This window comes from Budorcas taxicolor, chromosome 21, assembly GCF_023091745.1.
Source record: "Budorcas taxicolor isolate Tak-1 chromosome 21, Takin1.1, whole genome shotgun sequence".
In the NCBI taxonomy this organism is placed as follows: domain Eukaryota; kingdom Metazoa; phylum Chordata; class Mammalia; order Artiodactyla; family Bovidae; genus Budorcas; species Budorcas taxicolor.
In genome coordinates, this window is record NC_068930.1 from 63,831,537 (window position 1) to 63,845,200 (window position 13,664).

Here is a 13,664-nt window from a genome sequence, read left to right on the forward strand (position 1 = left end):
TAGAACCCCTGAGCTGCAACTCCTGGAGCCGACGTGCCCTAGAGCCTGTGCCCACAGAAAAAGAAGCCACCGCAATCAGAAGCCCAAGTACCGCAACTAGAGAAAGCCTGCGTGCAGTAACGAGGACTCAGTGCAATCAACTAAATTATAACTTAAAAATGAAACAGAACGAAATGCCAACAGCGCAAAAGATGTTAAACACTGCACAGTGCATCGGGGCAAGACAACTGACGTGCACAAATCAGACAAGGCAACGTGGAGCGCTTTGGCAAAGATCCAAGTTGGAATGACCCTCAAGACCAGCTGGTTCAATTCAGTTTCAGCCATAGTCACAAGAAGGTTCTAGAATTCTGTATATCTAGCTTTAGCCACGGGGTGAATTTATAGAATCTGGTTGATAAGATGTCTTTCTCATCTTCCTGAATCTTAGCTCTTATTCTAATTAACTGAATGGCTGGCCAGCTAAACACTCCTGACCCAGTTAACATCTTCAGCATTGGACTCACAGAAAACATGGGGTATTTGTTGACTTGCTAAGGTATATTTGCTTAGTTATACATGATTATATCGGCCTTAGTCGCTGAGAAAGGAATGTCGCCCTCCTAAGTGTCCCATCACAGGAACTTATGGATGGCCAGATATATGTACAGACATAGAGAACTGTATGAAAAAGAACTACGGGCAGTGTTTTTGTTTAATTTTTACCTCTTCCCAACCCTTCTGGAACATACGTACCAGATTCCGCCCAGACAGGACTTCTAACAAAGCCATTAGGATTTTGCCATCTTGTATATCGACGAATAAATCTTTAACTTCTAGAGGTGGGTTGCACTGCGGAAGAGGGGGAAAGAAAGTGGCAGATCAGTGATCTGAAGAAAAAACCTGCAACATCCAGAGCTGCCTACGGGCATCCGAGGAGGTAGTAACCCTCTCTCCCTGGAGATGGCGCTGCATAGGCAGGGGTTGTGCTGGGGAGCCCCGGAGGAGGCTCCTGGTGGAAAAAGCCAGAAGCCCACTGCTTTCCTCTCTGACCTGGGGAGGTCTGAGGGACACCGCGTCCTGTCCACCCAGAGCTTGTCTAGGTGTGGCCTGGAGTCCGTGGGGCCAGCAGGAGCCTGTTGGCCAGCTGTCCCAGCACAGGGCTTTGCAAACCATGCTCCCCGCACCCTAGGCTTCAGCACAGCAGCTTCAGGGACCCCTATTGAGGGGGGCGGTTCCAAAAGGAGACTAACCCACTGCATTTCTCTGCCATCAGCTCTTACTGGCCTTTATTTGGAGTTCCAGGTAAGAACTCTATGCTTGCAGAAAGGCTTCTGTTGACTAAACAAACTTGATAAACATTTTAATGCAGGATGGTTAGGACTTACTGAATCTTGGGGGCAAGGGGCCAAGGGCCAGGAACCTGCATTCTTAATTACCACCTCCCTCCCACCCCACTAGCATGAATGGAGCTCCCCTGGTGGCTTAGTGGTAAAGAATCCACCTGCAATGCAAGAGACGCAGGTTCAATCCCCGGGTTGGGAAGATCCCTGGAGGAGGAAATGGCAACCCACTCCAGTATTCTTGCCTGGGAAATCCCATGGACAGAGGAGTCTGGCGGGCTATAGTCCACGGGGTCATGGAGTGTTGGACACAACTTAGCAACTAAACAACAACAACCACCAGCATGGATTCTTTACTTTTTGGTATTGGAATCTTTGGAAGCATTACAACATTTCAGCTGGGTACTCACTCTCTCTGCTTTTGGGTACAAGGAAAGCGGGGTTTCCACTGGAGATGGGATTAATGGGGTGGGGGCAGGGGGTGGCTGCTGTCACCAGCCAGAGAGCCAGGGAACTCTTGGAGCTGTGGCCCGGGCACCCTTTCCTCGGGGAACTCCCACCTCGTGAAAGCCTCGGAGGGCCCGTGTTTTCTTTTTCTATTCAGGAAGGTGGCATTTCCTGGCCTCTTATGCAAGCCCCCCACCCACACCCCTAGGTAGTCAAAACAGGGCAATTCCGCCCACAGGCGCACAGAAGAGGGTTCTGCTTCAAGGGCAAGAGCGACTTTGAACCCAGAGGCAAATTATTTTCTTTGCAAACTCCCCGCTGCTCCTCAGGAACATTCCACACGGAGCACGAGGGCATCAGGTTACCAAGACTCACAGGGGAACGTTATTCCTGCTAACGTGGGGCAGAAACGGTACAAGACCCAAATAGAAACAGCCCCTGATAGATGGACTCACAGCATTTCCAGTTACCAGCCCCAACCGTGGCCGAGCCATGCCTTGGAGCTGAACCAGGAGGGCCATTCCCACCAACTGTCTGTAGGAGCCCCCAGCCCGGCAGCGGCAAGTAGGGCCTTGGCCGGCAGCCATCTGTGTGATGGCAGGAGAAATTGAACCCACTCCAGTGAAAACACTCCTCGGGGCTCCAGACGTTCCGTGGGCTTCATGAGGTTGGTATGGCCAAGTAAACAGCACCCCCAGGGTTTTTCTTCATGATCTAACTCCTTCGGTAAATTAAGGATTTTTTCCAGAAGCCAGAGAGTCCGTAAATATTTCTGACAGCCTTCAAATTGCAGCTAAGCCCACTTCCCTGAGGAGTTCCTCGGTTTCCTTTACATGAAAGGTTGTTCTTGAAAGTCTCAAGGTTGGAAACACGGCTGTGAATTTTGCCCTGTGTGTCAGGCATCAGTTTTAAGTGCTGTCTGATTTATCTTCAGAGTGGGTGCTACCCACCTGCCTCGAAACAGGGGCAGAAGCGTGGCCGGAGAGAAAATTCTGGATGTGATCAAGGCTAACAGAGATTCGTTTGAGGGTTGAGTTGGGGCATGAGCATTTGCTCTATTACCCTCTGTGCTTTTCTGTATTTATTTTTTAATTTATAAAAAGGAAGAAAGAAAGAAATATGCCCTGGCTAAGCTCCTTCCACCAGGAGGAATTTCTAGCTACCCTGACACACATCAGGCATTAATTTAGGAGTTCGGGGAACTCAAGTTTTGGGAACGGTTTTCCCTTTTTTTCCAAAAATAACACTTCACTTTATGAGCGCTGCTGAAAATGCACCAATAGTCAAAACAACGGGCAAATGATTTATAATGCTTCATCCATGATGTAGTGAGTTTTCGCCCTGGAGATTTGAGGAACCTCCTGGGCTGAGTGGAGCCCATTCTACAGGTGGGGAGCAGAAGTGTGGGTGGTCAGGCAGCTACTGGGGAAATATTATAGGCCTAAAGCTCACACTATGTGAATTAGAATGTCGGTCAAGAGCGCCACTTCCTAAAACGCCACATTTGTTTTCTCTGCTTTCTAATCATTTTAGTGATTTTCCTCTATGAACCTTTCTTTGGGGCAAACTCTTAAGACCAATCAACATTACTCTTGTGCCTTTTAAGAGGAGAAAAAAGAAGAAATGTCACTGAAGAGGAATCCTTGAGTACCACCACCAGCTTTGAAACACACAAGACTACTGCTGGGGTCTATTGGGAGAACCAGATCGTGGAATTTAAGATGCAAAGTGAGTAAAATGAATCCTCATAAATCAGTTTTCTTGTAAAAGAAAAAGAATCCCTCCTTCCCCAGCCCTAGGGCAATTTAGAATGTTCTCCCTCCAGAGGCTAAGCTAGTGGTGAGGAGGGTTTGGATTTCTATGCCTCTGAACGGTTCATTTATCCTTTTCACATCCTGCCCCTCCTCCGCTGCTCATCCTTCTGTCTGGTTCAGACGCTTTTGTTTTAGGGTTTGTGTACCTGAGAGTCTGGCAGACAAAATGCGGTTGGACGTTGCTTGGCCAGAGAATGTTAGCAAAAAAAAAAAGGAGGGGCCAGGAAGAAGAGGGGTCACCAAATTGAATACGCAAGGGAGGCCAAAGGAAGAGTTGTGGGATTACAGGGATGCAATTCAATGTCTCCAGGCTTCTGGAACAGCATGGGGGTGGGAGGTGAGGAAGGCTGTCTTGAGGATTAGAGGAGTTGAGTGCCTGATGCACCAAAACGAGCAGATGACACTGTTGATCAGTGTTGAACCTTATGTGATGAACCAGGCAATCTGGCTTGGTGAAAAAGTGTCAGGAGTTCTTGCTTAAATCAACCCAAATACCTATACATGGGTCTTAATGAGAGCCTCCCCGACCTCTCCAGACTAGAAGTCAAGATCCCCCCTCAATCCCATGTTTGGGTTATTCAACAATGAATGTTTCCTAACTTCTGTGCATCGATTCCCATTTAAAGATGGACTCTCTCCTCCCCCAGCTAGGCTGATAACCTCACAAGGCCAGAACCTCATGTCTTATGTGTCTTTGTGTTCCAGCTGTGCGTGCGTGTGTGAGTGCTAAGTTGCTTCAGTCATGTCCAACTCTTTGTGACCCTATGGACTGTAGCCTGCCAGGCTCTGCCAGGCTCCTCTGTCCAAGGGATTGTTCCCAGCACTGAACTTGGTTCTCGGCAATGAGAACGCACTCAACAAACGTTTAAATGAATGAATGAAAAACACCAACACAACAAGAACACAGAGCATCCCCTTCCCCTCCTTACTGCTCTACTGAACTGTGGACCCAGTTATGGAAGCATCGATCACTTAACAGCCCAAGCGCCTTGCTTACCTTCTCCAGATGGAGATTTATCCATCGAGTAAAAGTCCGCTTCTGCACATTCTCCCTCTCAACTGAAAATAAAGAGATGCCATTAGCTGGGTGAAAAGAAATACGTGCAAAACCCTGCCCTCCTCTTCCCAAGGGGGAGAGTCTACAGAATCTCTGCAGGATGGAGAGCCCGGAAATGGAAACCTTCCCGGTATGGAAAGGTTTGGAAACCTTCCCGGAACGGGGTTGGCAAGGCGTTGGCAGCACCTAGAATCCATTTTCTCCAGCCCAACCCCGAGCACCTTAAACAGGTTAAGCACCCACAAATTCAGACACACAGAACAAAATGGTCAGCACAAGCTAGCATGAGCATTGGGGCGTTTGACTCTCCAGCACAAGCGCTGGTGGGAGGATACAAATTTAAAGCACCGGCTGATGGTGCCACACACCTTCCAGGCCGCAGAAATGGGTCAGAAGAGCTGGGACGGAGGCGAGGAGGGAAGGTCAGGGACTAGGAACTGGGAGACGACTAGGGGAAGGTGTAGCGGAAAGAATTTGACAGTCCTGGCTTGGACTCTCAGCCTAGTCACCTCCAGCTTTGTGTCCTCGGGCCAGTCGCCTGTCCCCGTATCTGATCTGTCCCCTGAAGATAAGGCCAGTTCACCATCAGGCCGCCCTGAGACTGACCTGTGACCCTGCAGGTGACGCTCGACACAGTTCCTGGCACAGTGGCTGTTCCTTTTTCCTTTGCGGCTATTATTTTTAGAGCCAGGGAACACTTTGCACCCTCGCCTCTCCACTCCTGGGGCAGGGGAGTTCTGCACAGCCCCAGTGAGGTGGGAGGGCGCCAACTAGACACAGATCTCTCCTCCCGGGGGACAGCAACCCCCTCCCCCCACCATATAGGTTTCAAGGAAAGATCTTTCCTATCCAAAGGTTATTACCATCTGTCTGCCCAGAACTAACTGTGTCCTGAACACTTTGTTTCCAATAATCTTTAAATCTGACAACACCACCTTGCAAAGCAGAAACTAGTGTCTTAGAGATAAACACCATGGGGCTCAGAGAAGTACCCTGACTTGCCTTGGGCATCAGTTGGAGAGAGACAGTGCCAAGCATCTGTCTATCCACCCCTCATCAGCCAGCACCCTAGAAATGGAAGACCTGGGTTTGAATCCCAACCCTTCCAAAAACTACAACAAAGGCATCTGCAGTGGTGATGATGACGATTGTAGAAAATATTTACTGAGCACTTGCTACATGGCAGGTACCCAACTGTGCACTTTACCCAGATTCACTGACTTAATCCTTCCTACAACCCTCTCAGCGAGGGTCTATAATACCTTCAAGGTGGGAAAACTGGGGCACTTGCCCAGCATCAGGCAATTAGTAAGGGTATTGCTCCCATTTTACAGAAGAAGAAACCAAGGATCAGAGAACGAATAGGCCACAAAATTGGGACTTGGAACTAGAGTCGGTGCTTTTCCCATTCTCTCCCGGGTTCTGTGGCATCAGCCAGCTTGATGCCCCGAGACCTGGAGGAAGTTTCCGTGACCAGCAGTGGTACCTGTGCCTCAGTCTGGGTCTGGGAGCCCCGTGCACTGTGTCAGCAGCCCCCGCTGCTGAAGCTGCTACGTCTCTCAGGAAGCTTCCTGGAAACGTCGGAGCCAGATGACTCCTAAATTACTAAGTTCTGGATTTCAACATATTGGAAGAACATATCACATATGCTTAAAACCATTTCACATTTCTTTAGCAATAAGAAAAAGAGAGGCAATTTATCTCCTGGCAGAGGAAAAAAAAAAGGCTACGGTTTTCTCTAACGACTGTGGTTCTTTTTTTCCTCCAAGCCTCATTATTAGGTAGATAGTGGTGCCCGTAAATCAAATTTTAATATTGTGCCTTTCAATCTTTTTAATTGAAGAGCCAGCAGACAGTAATTATACACATAACTGCTTCTCTCTCTTGTTCCTTCTTTTCTGTAAGGGAAGGTCACTGGCTAGCAGGCATGCATCAGGTTGAAAGATCTCCTTCCAGCAAACTGTGTTTTGTGGGTGGAGAGAGGAGGGAGAAAGGAAAAGGAGCTTATGGCAATGAGGCAGGAAGGGTCATGAGTTACAGAGTCTCAGAACTTTCTAGAATATGGGAGAGCTTTCTGCCACTGCAGGTTTTCCCACAGTGTGGGTCTCCCGTGGTTTTGCGTCTGTCTCGCTGTGGATGAAAATGGGTGGTTTCCGGCTTTTCACTGTGTGGAGCAGAGCTGTAGCCAGCACCGGGCACAAGCACCCTGCTATGTGAGTCTCTGTGCACAAACGTGTGAATATATTCCTTATGCTTGACGACTCCAAGTGGAACTGCTGGGTCTTAGTAGTAGGCACATTTAAAAATTTAATAGCTACTTCCAAATGGCCCTCCCAAAAGGCTGCCCCAGTTTATACCTTCACCCCCACCTGTCTTTAAACAAGTTTATGGGGACTGTAAAGTATTTACACACACATTCAAACACTCAGGCTGGTTTCTCCATATGGCTTCCGAGAGAGCAAAGTCTGTCTCCTGAAACAGAAGTGCATTCAGTGAAAGCCTAAGAGAACCAGGCGTAGGCTGTTAGTTTAACTGTGCAGAAGGGTGCAAATGAGGAAGTGGGTGTCTGTTAGTCTATATATACGGCTCATCATTCTGCCCGCCCGCCCACCTATCTGTCCATCCATTCACCCATCCACCCATCAGTTGGTCTGTCCATCCATCCCTCCATCCACCCACCAGGCCAGCCAGCCATCCATCCACTCATCCATCTATTCATCCAGCCAGCCAGCCTCCCAGCTGATACTTATTCAGTGATTACTACTTGCTGGGAACCATGCCCAACCCTGTTGGCAAAATCACAGATGAAGAATTAAGCATTCATGGAATCTGCGCTCCAAGAATTACAGCCAAGGAGGAGAGAAAACACGGATGCCGCAAGGCACATAAGCAAGGAAAAATGAATTAGAAATTTCACGGGCTGACGGGTTTGGAGGAGGTAATTTCAGACTCCATGGGGGACTCCTCTGGGGGCCCTAAGAGGATCCCCCATAGAAGTGGGATAAGGAGGGGATCCCGAAAGGCAAAGACAGCATTTCAGCCCCACCCCGATCCACAGCCAACCTCTGGGTGGCTTCACTCTGGTTCCAGCCAAGGCCCGTGGGTGATGCGGGCACAAACCAAATTTCAGGGCAAAGTGGAGTCACAGGACAGCACAGGGAAGACTGAAGACAGCAGGGGACCAAGAAACTCAGCCACAAATAGCGAACGGTCCCAACCCAAAACAGGGTACAGAGACCATATTTTCTGTACCTGAAACTAGGACACGCCACTCGGTACACGGGAGACGGAGTGTGAGCATTGAGCCTGCCCCAGAAGGCCCACCTGAGAGCCACATGCCCTCAGACCATTCGCTGCGTGACCCTGGGCAAGGTCAGAACTTTCCGAGCACCTCTGTCTCAGCTTCCCCTCTGCAGGATGGGGGCAACCGTGCCTCCCTCACTGGACGTGAAGACCAAATGGGGTCTGCCTGCAGGGCGCCCCCAAGAGCTGTTCCAGAAGGGCCGCCACCCTCCCCCCACCGCATGCCCTCGAGGTATTTCGTCTGGTGTCTGGACACAGAGGTCTGACGCCCTTTCAGGGCCTTCTCCATTTCCAAGTACCCACCCCCATCCCATAGGCTTTTTCTCCTCTGGCTTGCCAAGACTCTATAAACTTTATATAGTTTCCATAAATCCAATGGCCCCTTTTTTCCACGGCACCTATCACGTTGTAAAGGTGTAGGAAACCATTTCTCAAGAAGGGTCTGGCCTTCTCGAGGAGTGTTTGTGGGGCCCGGTGTGGGTTTACTGGACAACAACAGAGTCGTAACAGCGCTGTAAAATTGCCATCTCGGTTCTGCCTGGCCGGCCAGGGTGCCCGTGCACAAAGCAGGGCGGAGGGGCAGGGTGGGGCTCCAGAGACAGGGACGGGAGGGTCGGCTCAGCCTTCTCTCTCAAGCCCACTGTCCCAAATTCCCAGGCATGACTCTGGCCCCGGCTTTGCCAAGAACAGGCCATTTGAAAACACGAGGTGTGACATTCCTTCCTTCTCATGGCAGGCTCAGGAGTTGGACGCCACAGAAAGAGGGATGCAGGCTCTGGGAACTAAAACAGAGTCATTCGCACTTGTGGCCTTCTTGCCGTAGGCCCACATTTCCCCCAAGTCTACTTCCCACACAGTAAATATCTCCTCTATAATAGTCCGCTCTTCCCTGCCCATGGGAAAGACTTGACGACTTTATCTGTTGAGGAAAATTATATGCCCATTATAAAAGAAATTTTTTTAAATATAGGAAAGCACAGAGAAATAGATCTCAAACCTCTTGAAATCTCATTACACCCAGGGACACTATGGATTTTTTAATGACCATTCTCTTAGAACTATACACACACACACACACACACACACACACATACACACATGCTCAGTTAATCCATGTGGGTACTCTTGTACACAATTGCAACGTGATGACCTAAAGGCTCAGTATTTGTCAAAGCACGGCTCAGGGATCCCTAATATCAAGAGCTTCTGATCTCAAGAGCATGTGAGAGTCAACCTGCTAATTCCTGGACCTGAGCCAAGACCTACTGGGTCACATTCTCTGGGACTGGGGCCTGGGCATCTGAATTGAATCAGCTCGAGGGTGATGACAGGACACAGCTGGAGAACTGGGGCCTTCCTGGGAAGAGACAAGTGACATAATTCCTTGATCATCCTGGGGCAGAGTAGAGACAGCAATGGGACATTTCCTGTGGAGGAGAAGGAGCTGGCATTCTGGAGCCGGGGCCACGGGCACCACCCCAGACTCTGAGATGGAGACATGCATAAGGCCTCGCAGGCTGGCCCTGGTCGTTAAGTGCAATAAAGTTTACAACAGCAGCAGCAACGAGAGTCCTTTCCTGCTTTGTCAAAAATGCTCTTCCTGATGATGCTTTAAGTTGCTAATTTCATACAGCTGCTCTGATACGCCTGAGAGATGAACTGGAGCTCGCCTAGGAGGACCGCAGACTGGAATCCCACAGGGAAGGCTGATCCTTTGACGTCCATCCCAAGGGGGCGGCTGGAGGGCCCTTGTTTCCAGCTTCAGGAGCGCAGCCCAGGCGGGAGGAGGGAGGCGGCTGGGATGGGCGAGCTGTGCCCGCATCTCCAGGAGCTCAAAGCCCTCACCCAGGGCTGGGCACAGCATGTGTGCTGAACAAATGCAGCTGTGGGTGTTACTGCTCACCTCTGACAAGCTGCTGAACTCTTCCGAAGTTGAGTTTCTTTTCTGTACAATAGAGACTATGCCACCACCACTCCCCTTACCCTGACCAAATGAAATGATGATGCCAATGTGTGTTTGTGTGTGTGTGTGTGTGTGTGTGTGTGTGTGTGTGCTAGAAACACAGAGGAGCTCAGTGAACAGACTCTTCCCTTCGCATCATTCATAGCACCCCAGGGACACATACACGGACCCCACAGGCAGCTTTCTACAGAGATGGAGTGATTGCCCTTGTGACAGGTGGGGGCCTTTTTTTCCCCAGAGTGGGAAGGTCACTGAGAGCCCCACTCACCCCTCTCTGTCCCGCAGGCTGGGACAGGCAAGGCAGCTGGAGGCCCTGTGCTTTTCAAGCTTTACTCCTGTTGGGTTGGAGGCCACTGGGCAGGACCCTGGCATGCATCGGCTCCCACATCCCAGGCCTTGTTTGCCGCAAAGCCCAGGTCTGTCCAGAGGGCCATCTCAGCTCCAGGGGAAGTCACAGCCCCACTGGGTGACAGTCTCGAGGGGTTCTTCCGATGGCAGACAGGTCCAGAAACTTCTCGTCCAACCTCAAATGAGTGACATCCTAAGACACTTCCATTCACTATCCCATTTTGGTCTGAGCTGACTTCCTTCACTGGATGGGAAACCCACTCTCCCTGCCAAATATCCTTCTTTTTCTCCATGGCTCAGACCCCTTCTCATTCTAAGGAACCATCCCTGCCCTCCCACACCCCCACCACCACCTAGGCTCCCTGCATCTGTGCCAATTCTCTCCATCAGCTGGGCATCTTAAACCTGGAATTCAGACACATCCCTCTCTCCCTCAGCTGGACTGCCACAATACTACCCAAGGGCACCTGCTGCCCCACGGACATCACACAGAAAAGGCAGCTCTCGGGGGCCCCGGCCTGCCCCCCTGCCCAGCAAGGACCCCCAGGAGCCCCCGGCCGCCCCTAGAAGGGGAGCCCCCCACCAACTGTGGTTTCACTCCTTCCCCCGTCTTTCAACACCTCCCAGAAACACAACCTCATTACATGGCCCCATGCTGGTTCACTTGAGAAATAAAACTCAGAAACAAATTAAACGGCAATTTCTTTTCCAACAGCAGAGGAGCCAGGCTTCAGGAATACCAGGCCAGCAGCCTTCGGTTCCGACTCCTGGGGGCCACTTCCCCCATCGGCTCTGGCGGTGGTAAAGCCAAGGCCTCCATGTGGTTTGCCCCGCCAGAGGTGATTTTGCATTTAATTTCCTTTGTTTTCCCTCCCCCAGTGTTTGCTCTGACCCAGGTCCCTTTTATCGAGACTTTGGTAATAAAATGCAAAACCCTCCTTGGGACCACAGGCCGAGGAAGCCTGCAACTCCTACCAAACAGTACGCAGGGGGTGGCCGGCTGAGTGGGTGGGGGCCCCCTCACTGTCTCTCTGGCTCCTCCATCACCTTTGTCCCTGGTGCAGCCAGCGATGCTCCGATGGGCATCGGGCCCAAGAGCAACTCCTGGCTCCAGCTGGCGCAAACCAGTGGTCTCCCCAGTCTGTGCCCGGAGAGACTCCCAATAAAACTGCCAAGCTCATTCGAACCAGGGACTTAAATCCAATTCTCTCACAGGTCCCAGAGGCCACCAATTAACATACCACGTCCTGCCCTGCCATGCCCCTGCTTCTCAGCTGCTCTAAAACACATAACCCAGGGCTCCAAAGAGCTAGGCCCAATTACACACCAAATTAAGTTTTAAGCTATATGTGCGTATATATATATATATATATATATATATATATATATATATATATACATACATACAGGCCTGGTGCCTGTAACTGAAATAAAAAAAAAATAAACCCACTCTGGCTTTTTCTGTGAGTGATTCTGTCTAACCTCAGTGCTCAACCTTGGTCTACCTTGATTTATGATAGATGACGCCAGCCCGTCATAAAAACCAAGCTTGGGAAAAAGGATTTTAACACCCACCCAGATGGGCAAACCAGGTGACAAGACCAAGCCAGGCAGACTGCCTGGATGCATCCAGCGGAAACGGAGACGGAGGTTTAAGTGGTATCCAACACCTTAGATTGTTTACACACTACACATCTATCCAGGAAGCAAAAGGGTTGATGCTTACACCCAACCATGGACAATAAGAAAGCAGACCCCATCCTCACGGGCTTCCTTTGCCAGAGCCCACAAAGAAAGCTGGAGAAAGAGAGCGGGGAGGAGGTTAAGGAAGGGAAGAAAGAGGGAACCATATTCTTTGCCCATTCTACAGAGACAGTGATTCCTAGGCACCTGAGCTCGCCCCTGTGGCTAACATTTCTGCAGCCTCTGCAGCCTCTTCCAAGTACAGTGAGACACACTCTGCATCCATTACTGAATTCTCACAGCAACCTTGACAGGCAAGTAATGGTGCTTCTGGTGTAGATGCGGAAACTGAGTCTTGGACGAGAGGAAATGACCTGCCCCAGATCTTGGGGGCACAGCTGAGGAAGAGGCTAGCCTGGTGGCATGAGCCAGCACCCTCTCTGTGGCACCTCTCTGGTCTGGCAGATCCCCTTCCAAGCAAACATCTTGTTGAAGAATCTTCAGGAAGAATCCGTTTCACACCCGGGTGAGCTCCACAGCAGAATACAGGCTGACCTGGTGCTTTGCTCCCAAACTGAGTTTAATGGGCTCAGTGGCAAAGAATCCGCCTGCAACACAGGAGACTCGGGTTTGATCCCTGGAAGATCCCCTGGAGGAGGGCACGGCAACCCACTCCAGTATTCTTGCCTGGAGAATCCCATGGACAGAGAAGCCTGCTGGGCTACAGTCCATAGGGTTGCAAAGAGTCAGACATGATTGAAGCAACTTAGCAATAAGAGTTAGCTTAACTTCTCGGGTTCACCTATTTTTTAAAAAGAGATTAAAATACTCATACACATGACCTTGATTTGTATTTTGAAGCACACTGGTCTTTAATAAAGCCCCACACTCACCCTTCAAATGCCAATGTTTTTACGTCCATGCAAAGGCCAATCATGTGAACTGGCCTCTAGAGTTCAGGGTGATTCTCTAGAATTAGGGTGACCAGATATCCTGGTTTGCCCCGGACTGAGGGAGATCCGGGGACCCAGGATCAACAGCGTTAAGACTGGGAAAGTCCAAGGCAAACCAGGAGGAGCTGGTCATTCCGGGCAGTAGGCATGGTGTTGTGTTTGGACAGCAGGGCGGGGAGGGGACAGCTGCTGGGAGGGACAGAAGGCCCTGGGAGCCACATGGGAGGTAAAGACAGTGTAACGCAAGGTGATTAACATTTGCTTTAAATGCCAGGGACAGGGGCTTCCCTGGTGGCACAGTGGATAAGAATCTGCTTGCCAATGCATGGGACACGGGTTCAGTCCCTGATTGGGAACGATCCCACATGCACCGGAGCAACTAAGCCTATACTCCACAACTGTGGAGGAGGAAACGGCAGCCCACTCCAGTGTTCTTGCCTGGAGAATCCCAGGGACGGGGGAGCCTGGTGGGCTGCTGTCTATAGGGTCGCACAGAGTCGGACACAACTGAAGCGACTTAGCAGCAGCAGCAGCAGCCACAACCATATTCCATAATCCAACCTGTGCTCTGGAGCCCGGGAGCCACAGCTACTGAAGCCCACGCGCCCTGGAGCCCATGTTCTGCAGCAGAGAAGCCACTACACGGAGAAGCCTGTGCACCACAACTAGAGAAAAGCCCAGCACCGCCCCAAAAAACGCCAGGGGCAGAAGAAACCCTGAAATTCCCATTTTCAACTTCACCTGCCAATGAAAACTGATACTGGCATGAATTTA

At 50.5% G+C, this 13,664-nt stretch overlaps 1 protein-coding gene across 1 annotated transcript in view; it reads right to left on the minus strand.

Annotated features, from left to right (window-relative positions):
- Positions 1-13,664, minus strand: part of CLMN (calmin) — a 115,369-nt gene that overhangs the window by 29,892 nt on the left and 71,813 nt on the right. The window contains exons 2-3 of the mRNA XM_052659892.1: positions 4,581-4,642; positions 736-831 (exon numbers count right to left, since the gene is read on the minus strand). Of these exons, the coding sequence (XP_052515852.1) occupies positions 736-831; positions 4,581-4,642 (158 nt within the window). The remainder of the gene's footprint in view (positions 1-735; positions 832-4,580; positions 4,643-13,664) is intronic.